Source organism: Hipposideros armiger, unplaced genomic scaffold (assembly GCF_001890085.2).
Source record: "Hipposideros armiger isolate ML-2016 unplaced genomic scaffold, ASM189008v1 scaffold_139, whole genome shotgun sequence".
Taxonomy (NCBI): domain Eukaryota; kingdom Metazoa; phylum Chordata; class Mammalia; order Chiroptera; family Hipposideridae; genus Hipposideros; species Hipposideros armiger.
The window spans coordinates 166658-183100 of NW_017731489.1; the positions used below are offsets into that span (position 1 = coordinate 166658).

Genomic DNA, 16443 nt, shown 5'->3' on the forward strand with positions numbered 1-16443 from the left:
ATTAAAATGTTGCCTATGTATGTGAAGCCCATCTTCTATGCCTACTTGTAGAGCCGGAATTATGTTCACTGAGAAGAAACTGTGAGCAGTGAAGATTGGACCTCTTGTGAGGGAGACTGTTCTTGTAGTTGGAGCTATCTTAGTTCCTTCACAAAACATCAGTCAGCTAGCTATTGCTGAGTGCCTGCCCGCGGGAAGCAAGGTTCTTTCCTAGACTCTGAAGCTGCAGTGGTGGGAAAAGAGATGTTCAGGCAGAGCTCTGAAGGTCCTTCGAGATAGGCAACTGCTGGAGGACACTTGGTAGGGATGTCATGGGAAATATTTAAGATGCTTCCAACTCTGGATTTTTATGATTCTCTAAAGGCCTGATAAACTGCCTTAGATTCAAAGTATTCTTTAGATCCTCCTCTCTCTACTCGAGTTATTAAAAAACAGATAGTTTATGTACCATACAATTCACCCATTTAAAATGTACAATTCAGTAGTTTTTAGTATATTTACAGATACATGCGGCTATCACAATTTTAGAACATTTTCATAACCTTGAAACAAAACCCTGTATCCTTTAGCTATAACCTGTGCTGTTAGTAGCAATTATACATATATTTCTATATACATTTTATACTTGTTATTTTTATGTAATTGCTTCTTCTATCAGTTAAGAGAAGAAAGAAAAGTTTGCATTTGTATTGTCTTTATAATTATATAGTGACCTTTACCAAGTGGTCTTTGTGTGCGTGGATTGAAATTACCATCTGAGATCACTTGCTTTCATTTTAAATAACTTCCTTTTAGTATTTCTTCTAAAGTGGATCTGCTAACTAAAAATCCTTTCAGTTTTTGTTTATCTTGGATAGTGTTTGTTTCACCTTTGTTTCTGAATGACAGCTTTGCTGATATAGGATTCTCAGTTGACATTGTTTTCTTTGAGGATTTTGAATACGTTATCCCAGTTTTGTGGCCTCTGCTATTTCTAATAAATTAGCTGTTAATCTTATTGGGATTTCTTTCCAAGTGACACATTGTTATGTTCTTGCCACTGTTAAAAGGTGAACTGAGACATATTAAAATTTTTAAGAGTTTATTTAGGCAAAAATCTATTTGAATTGGGCAGTGCCAAACCAGAAGTGGTTATGAGCGCTCCACTGAGAGGAGCTACGGAAAGACTTTTATAGAGAAGGGGCAGAAACAAAGCAAGGATATTCTTTGTTAGGCTATAGCTTTAGCATTTATTGCCTTACTTGGAAAAGCCTAGTTGACTGTTTGTGATTAGTTGTCTTCAGGTTTCAATTTCTTAATGTTGAGGGATTTATAGGCTTAGATTTTGGGTTGGCTATGTAGACTTCTAAGGCATTTTAGCCACCTCAGTCTAATGGCCTTCTTATGTAATTGATCTAATACTACTGTCCAGATTTCCTCCTTGACTTCGGCTTTCAGCATTTTTGCTATGATGTGTCTGTTCTTAGGTCTCTTTTTATGTATCCTCCTTGGAGTTTGTCAATCCTCTTGGATGTGTAGGTTATTGTTTTTCAGAAAATTTGGGAAGTTTTGAGCCATTATTTTTTTAAAGATTTTTTTTTCTTCTCTTTTCTTCCATCTCCTTTTGGTATTCCCATTGCACATGTATTGGTAGCCCACACATTTCTCTGAGGCTCTGATCTTTTTTATTCTTTTTTCTCTCTGGTCTTTGGCTTGCATAATCTCAATCACTGTGTCTTCAAGTTCACGAATTCCTTCTTGTGCCACTTCAAATTTACTCTTGAGCCTCTCTAGTGATTTTTTTTTTAAATTTTAGTTTTGTGAATGTATTTATAATAGCTACTTTGAAATCTTTTTTCCATAAATCCAACATTTGGTCAATCTCACAGGTAGTTTCTGTTGCTGCTTTTTTCATGATGTATGTATGGGTCATACTGTCATGTCATGCTTTCCTGTTTCTTTGAATGCCTTGTAATATTTTGTTGGAAACTGGCTGGATTATTTTAGTGAAGTCTATACTCACCCCCACCCCCACCCCCACCACGCCCACAGTGTTAGGCCTCTTACACTGTTCTCAGGGAGGCACATCCTTGGGTGTGCCCTCGGGCACCCTGGGGTGACATTGGCACTGGTAAGCCTCGCTTCCTCTTATTTCTTGATCACATCCCACTGTTAAACTCCACTAATTGTGAGAAATTGCTTTGTTGTTTTCAACAATGCCCCAAGACATACATTTCTCTACAAACTAATAACAATCAAATTGTAGCTCGTTTTATGGAATAGGTTCTGAGGTCAGTGTTTGATATTTGTTCTGAACCCAGGAAGGCATGCCTTTCTGCTCAGTTGTTCCCTGGTTCTCTGCTGTGAACTGACCTATAGTCTAAACTATATCTTCATTGGATTCATGACTCTGTTCTCAGTTGCTTTTCATCAGAACCTCTGTTGTTCTTGTTCTGTCCTTGAGAGCACCCTCCACACTATTTCAAATGAAGTCAGTTCCTTTGGGAAGAGATTAGGAGCTATTGGTTTGTGGACTGGTTATTCCACAGGCAAAAATCTCTGGGCCAGGGCTCTGGAATTGGGGGTGAAAACCATCACAAACTTCTCACTGAGTGAAACCCCCACTAAGTGTGCAGTAGAGGGGGTAGTCGCCTGAGCTCTGCTTGACTTGCCTTCCTGGTATGGGACCCACCATGCCTTTTGGACTGGAGCCTCTGTTCCACTTGCCTGGGACGTAGCCTCAGCATCAGGCAGGAAGAGAAGCACGGAGAGCTTGTACCTCCCAGAAAGAAAGCCCTCTTTCCAGGAGCTGGGAGAGCGCGAGCCTTGTGTTCTTTGCTGCCTTTGCTACGGCAGCCCAACTTGGCGCCTCTGTCTTGCTGAACTGAAAGGGGAAAGGAGAGAGCTGTTTTGGTTCAAATACCACAGATTCCTGCTTTTCTCACCGAATTTTCATAGGTTTTTCTTGAATAGATATTTCTTTTTAAATTTTTGTCTTAGAGACCATTCCCAGAGGCTTCGTATCGTTAGGACTTTTTGGTAGTCTTCACCAGTTTCACTGGGGAGCAGAACAGTGGAACTCCTCATGCCGGAAGTCAAACTCCTGTCCGCCTCCACGTGATTGTAACATCTTTCTTTTTAGAAAGGTGGTGGCCTATAAGAATCCTTCAAATCAGACGTGGCGATACTTCTCACTTCTGTCTTACAGATTTGGAATGTAGACATTTAGACATTTATAAGATTTAACAAGAGTTAAGGAAATCGGAAAAATCCGTGATAAGATCTGTCTAAGAAAGACACAGGATAAAAGGGAACTTATCTTCTTAATCCGTAGATTGGTGTGCTAATTATGAAATGTACCTTAGTAATAAATTATAACAAACTTTGAAGCAATTGTTAATCGTATAATGTTTTCTCATTTTCTCTTATGCTGGTAAGGACTTTTTACCCAGACATTTTGCAAACATTTATTTATTGTTAAAGCACCCACTTCTAACATACATGTTTGCCTGTTTTCTCTATCTCTGGAGTGGTTTTACTTCTGTGAAGCTGGTACTTGATGCAAGAAAATAGTGGCCCACTACTGGTGGCAGCCGGCCTCAGCTCACAGCGAGGCCACCCCCACGTGCCTCCAGCTCCAGCACAGGCAGCAGCTAAGCACATAGAGTGTTGGGCTCCTCCCAGGTAGCCCCAGGCCAGTCACAGGCAAGGCTGAAATTGGCCTGCATGGGGTCCATTCCCAGGAGACACCAGAAACAGCACCCAGAAACCAACTTCAGACCACACCAGAGCACTACCTGGTTAGCCCCAAATGACACACCCAAAGGGTGGTCTCAACAGGCACAAGAACCCTTGGGGCGAATCCCCCTCTGTGGGTTCAGCTCCCACATCTCAGCTCATACACAGTGAGCATAGCCAGTCCTCACAGCCAGTCAGCCTGGGAGTCAGTCCCACCCACTGATGTGTCAAAAGCAATTGAGGCTCAACTACAACAGGAGAATACACACTCCACACAAGGGACACTCCTGGAACACATGCACAAGTGATCATGGGGACTGTGCCACTGGACCACACAGGGCACGAACTACATAAGGCCACAACAAAGACTGAGACATAGGAGATCTACCTAATCCACAGAAGCAAATACAGAGAGGCAGACAGAATGAGGAAACAAAGAAACATGTCCCAAATAACAGGAGAAACTTCCAGAAAAGAACTAAATGAAATGGAGGCAACCAACCTACCAAAGACAGAGTTTAAAACACTGATCATATGAATGTTTAAGGAACTCAGTGAGAACTTCAACAAAGACATAACAAGCATAGAGAAGGACATAGAAACCATTAAAAAGAACAGTCAGATGTGAAGAATACAATAACTGAAATGAAGAATACACTAGAAGGAATCACCAAAAGACTAGATGAAGGAGAGGACTGAATCAGCAATTTGGAAGACAAGGTAGCAGAAAATACCCAGTCAGAACAACAGAAAGAAAAAAAGAATAAAAAACAATGAACATAGTTTAAGGGACCTGTGGGACAACATCAAGCGTAACATTCGCATCATAGGGATACCAGAGGAGAAGAGAGAGAACAAGGGATTGAGAACCTATTTGAAGAAATAATGACTGAAAACGTCTCTAACTTGGTGAAGGAAATAGGCATACTAGCCAGGAAGTGCAGAGAGTCCCAAACAAGATGAACCCAAACAGGCCCACACCAAGACACATTATAATTAAAATGTCAAAGGTTAAAGACAAAGAGAGAATCCTAAAAGCAGCAAGAGAAAGGCAACTAGTAACTTATAAGGGCGCTCCCATAAGATTTTCAGCTGTTTTCTCAATAGAAACTTTGTAGGCCAGAAGAGAGTGGCAGGAAATATTCAAAGTGATGAAAAACAAGGGCCTACAACCAAGACCACTCTACCCAGCAAGTCTTCATTTAAAATTGAAGGGGAGATAAAGAGCTTCCCAGACAAGGAAAAGCTAAAGAAATTCATTACCACCAAGCCAGTATTACAAGAAATGTTAAAAGGACTTCTTTAAGCAGAAGAAAGGAGAAAACAAACAAATGAAGATTAAGAAATATGAATAATAGAATGTCAATAACTATGTACCTATCAGTAATCACTTTAAATGTAAATAGTTTAAATGCTCCTATCAAAAGACATAGGGTAGCTGAGTAGATAGAAAACAAGACCCATGCATATGCTGTCTACAAGAAACCCACCTCAGATCGAAAGACACACACGACTGGAAGTAAAGGGATGGAGTAAGATACTTCATACAAATGGAAATGATAAAAAAGCTGGGGTAGCAATACTTGTATCAGACAAAATAGACTTTAAAATGAAGACTATAATAAGAGACAAAGAAGGACATTACATAATAATAAAGGAATCAGTCCAAGAGGACATAACCATAGTAAACATTAATGCACCTAACATAGCACCTAAATATATAAAGCAAATTTTGACTGATATAAAAGCAGAGATCAACAGTAACACAATAATAGTAGGGGACTTTAACACCCCAGTGATACCAATGAACAGATCTTCTGGACAGAAAATCAACAAGGAAATACAGGCCTTAAATGACACACTATTCTGAATGGATTATAATTGATATTTTTAGAGCATTTCACCCCAAAGCAGCAGAATATACATTCTTTTCAAAAAGTGCACATGGAACATTTTTTCAAAAAAGGCCATGTTTGGCTATAAGACAAGTCTCAGTAAACTTAAGAAAATTGAAATCATATCAAGTGTCTTTTTTGACCTCATGAAACTAGAAATCAATTGCAAGGAAAAAAAATGAAAAACACACAAACACATGGAGGCTGACTAACACGCTACTAAACAGCGAGTGGGGTCAACACTGAGATCACGGAGGAAATCAAAAGATACCTTGAGACAAACGAAATGAAAACACAACAACCGAAAATCTATGGGACAAAGAGAAAGCAGTCCTAAGAAGGAAATTCATAGCAATGAAGGCCTATCTAAAGAAACAAGAACAATCTCATATCAACAGACTATCTTTACACCTAAAGGAAGTGGAAAAAGAACGGCAAACAAAACCAAAAGTGAGTACAAGGAAGGAAATAATAAAGATCAAAGCAAAAATAAATGAAATGTAGACCAAAAAAACAATACAAAAGATCAGTGAAACCAAGAGCTGGTTAAAGATAAAATTAACAAACCTTTAACCAAACTCATCAAGAAAAAAGAAAGAGGACCCAAATAAATAAAATCATAAATGAAAGAGGAGAAGTGACAAATGACACCACAGAAATACAAAAAAAATAAATTAAGGAAATACTATGTGCAACTATATGTGAAAAAATTGGTCAACCTGGAAGAAATGGATAAATTCCTAGAAGCATTCAATCTTCCAAGGCTGAATCAAAAAGAAACAGAGAATCTGGACATACCAATTACTACCAACAAAATTGAATCCGTTATCAACAATCTCCCAATAAACAAAAGTCCTGGACCAGATGACTTCACAGGTGAATTTTACCAAACATTCAAAAAAGAATTAACACTTATTCTCAAACTATTCCAAAAAATCCAAGAGGAGGGAAGGCTCCCAAGCTCATTTTACCAGGTCACCATTACACTGATTCTAAAACCAGACAAAGACATTACCAAAAAAGAAAACTATAGGCGATATACCTAATGAACATAGATGCAGAAATCCTCAACAAAATATTAGCAGACAGAGTTCAGCAATACATTAAAAAGATCAAGCATCACAGTCAAGTGGGATTCATTCCTGGTATGCAAGGTTGGTTCAGTATCCACAAATCAATTAATGTGATACACCACGTAAACAAAATATAAAAATCATGGTCATATCAATAGATGCAGAAAAAGCATTTGACAAAATCCAGCATCCATTTATGATAAAAAAAAAAAAACTCAGCAAAGAAGGAACATACCTCAACATAATGAAGGGCATATGTGACAAACCCACAGCCAATATCATACCCAGTGGGAAAAGCGAAAGCATTCTTCTTAAGATCAGGAACAAGAAAAGGATGCCCACTTTCACCACTTTTATTAACATAGTACTGGAAACTGTAGCAATCAGACAAACAAAAGAAATAAAAGGCATCAAAATGGGAAAGGAAGAAGTAAAATTCTCATTATTTGCAGATTACATGTACTATATATAGAGAACCCCAAAATTCCACTAAAAAACTATTAGAACTGAGTAATGAGCTTAGTAAAATAGCCAGATACAAATTAATATTCAGAAATTGGTTGCATTTTTATACACCAATAATGAACTATCAGAAATTAAGAAAACAATCCCATTTACAGTTGCATCAGAAGAAATATTTAGGAATAAATTTAACCAAGGAAGTAAAAGACCTGTACTCAGAAAATTATAAGACATTGCAGAGAAAAAATTAAAGAAGATAAAAATAAATGGAAACATATACTATGCTCATAGATAAGAATTAATATGGTTAAAATGTCCACACTACCCAAAGCAATGTATAGATTCAGTGCAATCCCTGTCAAAATACCCATTGCATTTTTCACAGAACTGGAACAAATAATTGAACCATAAAAGACCCTGAGTAGCCACGGCAATCCTTAGAAAGAACAAAGCTGGAGGTATCATTCATCCTGATAATCAAATTATACTACAAGGCCATACTAATCAAAACAGGATGGTATTGGCATAAAAACAGACACATAGATCAATGGAACAGAATAGAGAGCCCAGAAATAAATCCATGCCTATATGGCCGTTTAATCTACAACAAAGGAAGAATTTACATTGGAGTAAAAACCGTCTATTTAATAAATGATGCTGGGAAAACCGGACAGATACATACAAAAAAATGAAACTAGACCACCTTCTTACACCACATACACAAATAAACTCAAAATGGATTAAAGACTTAAAAGTAAGATCCAAAACCATAAAACTCTTAGAAGAAAGTATAGGAAGTAAACTCTCAGACATTAGCCTTAGTAATATTTTTACTGATATATCTCCTCAGGCAAGGGAAACAAAAGAAAAATTAAACAAGTGGGACTACATCAAACTAAAAAGTTTTTCATAGCAAAGGGAACCATCAACAAAACAGACACATCCTACTGAATGGGAGAAGATACTTGCCAATGATACATCTGATAAGGGGTTAATATCCAAAATTTATAAAAAAACAAAAGCAAAAACAAAAAAAACTCATACAACTCAACACCAAAAAAACAATCCAATTAAAAAATGGGCCAGTTTTCAACATTTTACTATATGCTTACTATATTTTTTGATACTTCTATCACATAAGTTTCCTTTTATTTTTAGCTTACTAAAAGTTTTGATTATGAGTGTGCATTGAGTTTTCTGTCTATTGAGATGATTATATGACATTGATTCTTTATTCTGTTTATGTGATATATTACATTGATTAATTTTATAATGTTAAAGCCAATTTTGGATTCGTGATATAAACCTAATTAAATTAGTAAACAATAATAAACACATCTAGGGCTTCCCAGTGTTTGGAAATTAATCAGTATATTTCTAAATAACCCATGCATCAAGGAAAATATCACAGTAGAAATTAGTGTTCAAGAGAATCGACAAAGTCAAAGGTTAGTTCTCTGAAAAAAAACTAATCAACTTCATACCAAAGCATTTAAAATTTAAATGAAATAAATTCTAGGAAAAAGACAACAAATCAAAACTGACATAAGAAATGGAAATTGAGGAGAATCCTATCGATTTGAGAAGTTGAATGTGTAATTAAAAATCTTCCCATGAATGAAAAGCCTGGCCCGCATTGTTTTATAAGTGAATTTTTCCCCAAAAAAGTAGAAGAAAAAGAAAATACATTCCAACTTCTTTTATGGAGATAGTATGTCTTGGATAACAAACCCTAGTGAAGATATCACACGATATATACATAGATGCAAAAACAAACAAAATATTAGCTGATCAAAACTCAAAAAGTTCCTTGGTGCTCCGTCCCATTGCCAGTCCCTACCCCAGTTTGGGCAATTGTTCCACTTTCTGCCACCATATATTCCATATGTTTTCCTATTGTTTCACGTAGTGGAATTGTGTTTGGTTTCTTTGAAGGGAGACAGCAGTGCAGAGTGTTGGGCTCATCACCATGCGCTGTCCTCGCCTCCAGGATCTTGGCCCTCAAGCCTTGGCTGACTTGGTAGCCCTCCAGTTCTTCCCTTCCAATGTATCTGTATTTTATTCAACTCTCGTAGTTGGAGTTAATGGGAGGGTTGGTCTAAGCTATGATAGTTCATGACAGCCCAAACCAGAAGCGCTCTAGCAGTATTGAGTGGAAGTACAAAGGTCCAGAGAGCCAGGGTGAGTGTGAGTATTCTAATGAAACAGAATCAAGTGAGTCCCCCAAGAAACCTGAGCAGGATTGAAAGATTCGAGCGAATATGGTTTCCATTAAATATAGGATATGTGTCCTGTATTGATCCAGTGCCAGAAACGAGATGTTCTAAGCAGGAGAGCATTTAGTACAGGGCAGTGGTGGTTTGCGGGAAGGTCCGGAGGAGTCAGTTCTAGACTCGGCCTCCAAGGGCAGCTCCTCTGATGTCAATGACAGAGCTGCTCTGTGGGGCGGCTCCTGCCTCAGATCCGCCCCTGTAACCAGGCAGAAGCCCAGTCACTGCCCCGGCTGCCCCGCGGGCTCACCTGCTCACAGCAGTGACAGAGGCCCAGCCCGAAAGCCGTTCCGTCACCCTGCCTGTCAGATCTCACAAGATTGCCCCTCATCAGTGAAATCCCAATTTGAACAAACACTACGCAAAGGAAATACAGGAATTGTAATTTTTGACTTAGAAACTTTTCCAAATCCTGGGAAGATAGGTTGAGGGTAGAATGAAAGCCAAGCCCAAGTCCCTACCATGGACATACATGGGAAGTCCCGCGTCCCTCTGACTCGAGGGTGACTGGTACCTCATCGTCATTCTGAATAAACTCTCCTTTTTCCCTCTAACATTGCCATCAATAAACATAATGTTTCATGAGCCTTTCGATCTTCCGTACCTTTGATTTTTTTTCTGTCTGCTCAATGAGCCTATTATGACCTGTGATTTAAATATCCAGAGTGCATATCAGTCAATTAAAGGTTGTGTTTGAGTTAACATTTTCCTTTTTGTTGAGGACACACAAGATGCCTGGCATTGCCTTGGTAACTGAAAATTTAAACGGCTTACCAAGATTGACATTTCCTAATTCTAAGATCATATTCAAAGATAATCATGAAATCAGTTTGTTTCATAACCAAGTGCATGCGGAAACTTTCATCAGCTTCATTTGTTATTCTTATTGTATATTCAAGGACACTCTCTGATGTAAGTGTTCATAGCGATTCAGATCTTGAGACGAAAATGCCAGTGGCATCCTCAAGGGCAAGGAGCTAAATACAGCCTCCTCCCCCATTGCCCTTTCTGCCGCATCACCGTGTGTGTTGACCTGTTTTCCCTGCTTTCTTTTTCCTTATTAAGGTGAGTGGTATGATTATCAATAAAAGGCCTAAGTGAAGTCAGGACAATTTGCGCCAATGCTATCTACATGTTTTTTGGTTTGTTGTAAGCTACCGAAGTCTTATGATGTTTCCAACAGCTATAAGTGGCTTGTACTCAAGGGGGGAATAAAAAATAAAAACAAACACAAAGAAACTGGTAAACTGTGATATGACTGTTAGTTCGAGTGTTACACAGTGAAGTGTTCAGGACCAGAAGTTAAAAGGCGTCTGAGGCTTAAATAGGTTTAATGTGACAGTTTGGGGCTAGTGTTTTTGTATGTCAGACAGATTCTGTTTGAGATTTATAATGATTCTGAATTTTAAATTCACCTCAATTTTCCTCTTGTTTGCATTAGAAAGAATTCGTTGTAAATAACTCTAAAAAAGAACTGACTTAATTTTATTTTAGAGCACAGTGAATGTAAGACTGTATTTCCTAAGTAGAACCGTTTCAGAGAACAGGGAGTATTTCCTTTAACATTATCTTTATTATCATTCATTTATATGTTCATTTGTATTAGTAAATGTGGTTCTTAGAACTGGGTGGTATGTAGTCGCCTTTTCTAACATATGTTTTATTTTTGTGAGTTTACAAGGTTTGATTAGACTCCAAAGGACCCGTTGGATTTCTTTACCTCCTTCAGAAAGATATCCTCTTTCAAAGATAAATATTCTTCCCTCTAAAAAAAGTCTTGGAGAAAGACTATTATTTTATTCACCTAACTATCATTTCATTCAATTCTGTGGTTACATAGCTGAATGGTAATGTCTGACCAGTGAAATGTTTGTGTTTTTCAGATTGTTCCTGACCATAACTTTCTTTCATTACCTTTCTCAGAGGTTATCTTTGATTGTTGGTGTCTGTAATGCTTCACCAAACAAGTTTAATTTGTGCTGTTTTGATTTCTAGTCAGCTTATAAAATAATTAGAGGATGAATGTGTGGGAAAATATCAGAATTATAATTAAGAGTGTTTTTCAATATTTGAGGCTTTAAAAAATGTCAATAATGAAGTGTGTTTTAATCCATTTATTCTTCATTGCCCTCAGGTGGATCTCCGTACTTAGCAACCAAAATAAATGAAGCAAAAGACTTACTAGAAGCATCCACCAAACACTGACTACTCTGAAGAAAAGCGAGGAGGGACTTAAAAAGCAAAGTCCTGCAAATTCACTTAAACCACTTCTGTTATAACTGCATACATGTGCTGACCATAAATAATAACTTATTCCACTATTAAGGTATATAATAAAAGATGAATAATATGTCTTTTTGTGATCTTTTAAAGGAATGTGTTAAAATTCTGTAACTGACCTTTGTCCCTTATATTCCTACTTTCTGTGTGATAATCATGTATTTTAAGATTTTTGTTCTGTTAGTACTAAATCCCGCACTTTCCCCTCCCCCACACAAAGGTAGCCAAAAAGTATGATCATTATAGTGTAACTGGTGGAAATATTTTTACTGCTTATATTTATACTTAGCTGTCCCTTGTTGCCTCAGAGGAATTTAGTGCTCTGCCTGTGTAAGGTGCTTTAAATGTTTTGAGACCAAACACTGACCACCACCCCATGGGGAAATGAAGTGAAACTTAATGTAATTTACAAAGTGGCCTGTTCTGAAGCAGTGCTTAGGACTTGTTAAAGAACTCTGCTCTCTCTGAGGCCCTATAGCTGAAGCATGAGAACTTGGAGAGCTACTAAAATGATTAAAGGTTTACAAAATGAGCCCTGTGAGGAAAGGTTGAAAGAGTTGTGAGAAGTCTGAGTGGTTTGTATATAATTATAGTCTTCCAGTACTGTATATTTATTCAATTATTCATTCTACTAATATTTATTGACCACTTAGAACGTGTAAGATGCTGTAGTGGGTCCTCTGGGAGTTACAGGTGTGAACCAGTCATGGTGGCCCAAAGGAACTTACATTTAGAAGAACAAATCACAGGAGTGCTATTAGGGATACACAGGTGATATGCTAAAGAAGTTGAAAAACAGAAAAGATTATTTTAAATTGTGAATATTGGGAGAGCTTCATAGAATAAGTGACATAGAGCTGGGCTTTAAAAACAATAGGAGACATACTATGTGATTGGTGAGTTGGTGTTGTTCTGAGATCAGTCAGAATAGCAGAAATAGGAACTATTAATTACTGTGGTTAGAGGGTAGGGTTTCTCAAAGCAAGGGGTTGGCACATGGTCTTGAAGAGCTGGCCCTGAGATTTACAGGCACTATATTGTTCTCTCAAAACAGCCCCTGCGGGCCTGCCGAGTGACTCAGCTGGTTAAGAGTCAGCTTAAGAGCATGAGCTCTGAGCAACTGGGCCGCCAGTTCGATTCCTACATGGGCCAGTGACGCTGCACCCGAGCTGAACTGCCGCTGACCTGCCAACAGGTAGCAGGATGGCTCAGCTGGTGAGAATACGTGCTCCTAACAACAAGACTGCCTGTTCGATGGTGGGCTACGCCCGCCTGCAACTAAGACTGAACTCAGCACCTTGAGCTGAGCTGCCACCCGGGTGGCTCAGAGGATAGAGCGTGTGCTCTTAACAACAAGGCTGCTGGTTCGATTCCCGCATGGGATGGTGGCTATGACCACCCGCAGCTAAGACTGAACACAGCACCTTGAGCTTAGAGGCCACGAGCTGCGGATGGGAAGCCAGATGGCGACTGGCGCCCTCCACAACAAAGATTGAAGAACAACAACTTGGCTGGTCCCACACCCCAACACTGTTCCCCTCCCCCAATTCCCCAATTAAAAAAAAAAAAAGTCCCTGGTCACCGTCACTACACAGCCCCAAAGCTGAGAACACCAGGTCCACAATCATTTCCCAGTACTCCTGTACACATTCTGAGTTCATCCCAGATAAACTGAACCACTGCACTTCATCAGTCTTAAACAACTTTTTAATATTCCAGGTGCATCTTTCAGTTTATTACAGCCTGTAGTCCGGGAGTTTTCAGTCTTGGCAACATTGTCAATATGGAGCTGAGAAATTCCTTTTTGTGGGAGCTCTTCTGTCCCCTGTGTTGTAGGGTGATTGGCAGCATCTGTGCCTGTGCTCGCTAAAGGCCAGCAGCACCCCCTCAGCTGCGACACCAAACGTGTACAGACATGGTTGGATGTCCCTCGAAGGGCAAAATCGCCGCTGGCCGAGAGCCACTGCTGTAAATCTTTGGTGTTTTTCTTTCGGCACATGAAACAATAGTGGATTGCATTTTAAAGTTAGTAAAATATCGTTCTTGCTTTAGGTCTCCTCGCGTGTCCTAGTTTCCTTATTCTTTAGTGTTTTTCACTTTTTTCTGCTCACTGTTATCTCTGCACCTCAGATGCCCTTCTGACCCCCAAAGCTCCCCAAGCCCACAGCCTACGATAGTTCAAGGCCAAGGTAAAATGAACCCCTCCTTTTCTGGTGCTTCCAGCAAAAGTCATGTGAATCGTCAGCAGGAACCTCATCTGTCTTGTTGACTGCTCCGTTGGCATCTAATAGATACCTGTTGACTGAATGAATAAGCTCCCACACCACTTTCTTCCTCACTGGATGCTACTTGTAACTTGGTACCTTGTGTAAGTGCCTGATTTCTTCTACCAAAGTGTAAGAGCCTTTAGAACGACAATGCTGCCATTCACCTCTGTAACCTCTCTTTAGTTGTCGCACTTGTACTGAGTAGACGTCATAAAGTTGTACGTACTAAGAAAATGTTTTCTGAATACTGTGCTTCAAAAAACGTTACTGCTAATTTTGAAAGTTATGCTAACCAATATTGGGGCACCTTCAGGAACCACATTTTAATATATACTGTTTTCTAGTTCATACCGTATTTGTGAGAATTTGAGTCCCTAGCATTACCTTGGAATTTCCTTCATCCCTGTTTTCCTGCTTAGCATGTACCTTGGTGTCAGATGTGGTTCTGAATATTATCCTCCTATTACATGTTCTTGGGCAATTAATCTGCGAGTCTGTAATTGCCTCATCTGTAAAATAGAGGAAATAATAATCCTAATAAGGTTGTTGTGGGGCATAAGGATGTGTAAAGCATTTAGTCACAGCAGTTGTTTGAAAAATATAATTATTGCATCTTTTACTGCTTTTAATTCATTTTAAATCTTAGACCACCTTGAATTAAGGTTTGAGGTATGTTCCAGCAACCATTGATTTACCCTGGAGCCTGCAGTTTGGGAGCACCTGGCGGCGATGGCTCACCTCTGCCCCATGCAGCCCCAGCTGGGGCCACTGGGCGGGGGCAGAAGGAACCACTTCAGGCTGCTGCTGGCTGCCGGCTGGGACTCTCAGCTCCTCCCTGCAGAGGCTTCTCCACAGGCTACTAAAGCATCATCACACCTGGGCGGAGCTGTGCAAGACAGTGGTCCAGGAGACCCAAAGTGGAGGCTGCAGACTCAGCCTGGGCCTGAAAACTGGCAGTTGTTCTGCATCAAAGAACCTGCCTCGATTCCAAGGAGAGAATACAGAAGATTGTGGAAGAATCATGGGCATCTTCACTGTGTAGCAGGGCGGGTTGGGATGTCCACCCCTCCCTTGATCAGATCAGTTACGGCGTTGTTTTAAAAACTTTGCCAGGAGTGTAGAATTTAAGTACAGCTGCTGAAGCCATTTCAGATAATACAACTTCTATTTTAGGTCTGTATAGTTCATGAGTCATTCTCTAAATGGCAGCGTCCTTATATAATTAGATTTTCAGTAGCTATGCACCCTCAACTCCTTACTATCTACTTATTTGAATGGTTACCTATCTTCAGTAAAGATTGCCTTTACATATTTGCTGTCATTGCATATTCTTCTTAATTAAGTTCTGTATTGATATTGCAGTTTCTGTTTATTCTTATATCACAGATGCAATCTGAGGGAGCAGGAAAGACCTTTTAAAAACAAAACAATTACTTCCAAGATTCCAGAGAAAGTGTAAGTCAAATGAGCAGTTAGTTCAAGAGGAGCCCAGAATGTCATTTAGACTAGTTCGTGGTGCCAATCTCCAGCATACAGTCCAAGTGGAGAGCAGTAAGAAAAAAGTGTCGGCTGTGAAAGACATTGTTTCATTTAGTCTTCAAGCCATTTCCTTTATTTGGTCCGCAATGCGTTTTAGTCATTCAGCAAATATTGAACATTTCCTATGTCAGACAGTAAAGACATTAAGTTCATTCTTAAATGTGTAGTATGTGCAAACTAAATCGAAAAAAAGATTCTGAAACATAGAGAATTTTGTTTTTGTTTGATATGTTTGCATTAAGAAATACATGCTTATGATGACCCAGCAGGGTCATTAGAAATAACGTATTTTATCCAAGCCTTTGGTTATCATGGGAACCATGAACACGGAAAAAAGTTTCTAATGACGTATCTTCAACACATTTGGCAATTAGCTTAAGGGAGTCTAATGACATTTGTGGGAGGAAATGAATTAGCCAGCCCCTTCCCGTCAAAAATACGAAGTTTCTCAGACTCAGCCCACTTAGGATGAGCTGCAGAGTGAGAGGTTCAATATCCAAGTCTGCCAGCTCATCTCTCAGTGGGAGGCGCCAACCACAGGCACCCTGCCCCTTGCTCAACTGTCGCCTCCCTGATAAAGGCCTCTGGCAAAGGGGACTTGATGTCAGTGAGTAAATGTGTCAGCCCCACACCTCCCTCCTAAGGGAAGGCAACCCAAAAATCATATCCTGCTAACACTCCTTTAGTCTCATCACTTGTCAAAAACATCCCAGGAACTGAGCTGAAGTTTTATTTATGGTGGAGTTACACACATTAGAACATTAGACTTGTTGTTAGCATAATTTACTAGCTGGAAAAGTTGAGAAGGTTCTCTGGGCTCCTTTTTAGGTGGAACCTAAACGATCTGGATTATTGCCTACCGGTGAAATTGCTGGGCATGGTAGACAAAGAAAATGTTCCATCTAATGATTTTTATGAGCTGAGTAGCTATTGTTCCCAG

At 39.3% G+C, this 16443-nt stretch overlaps 1 protein-coding gene across 1 annotated transcript in view; it reads left to right on the forward strand.

Annotated features, from left to right (window-relative positions):
* The window catches only part of DNAJC15 (DnaJ heat shock protein family (Hsp40) member C15), a 70653-nt gene extending 58886 nt beyond the window's left edge, over positions 1-11767 (forward strand). Inside the window, exon 6 of the mRNA XM_019650345.1 lies at positions 11552-11767. Within this exon, the coding sequence (XP_019505890.1) occupies positions 11552-11622 (71 nt within the window). The 3' untranslated portion in view covers positions 11623-11767. The remainder of the gene's footprint in view (positions 1-11551) is intronic.
* The last annotated feature ends 4676 nt before the right edge of the window (positions 11768-16443 follow it).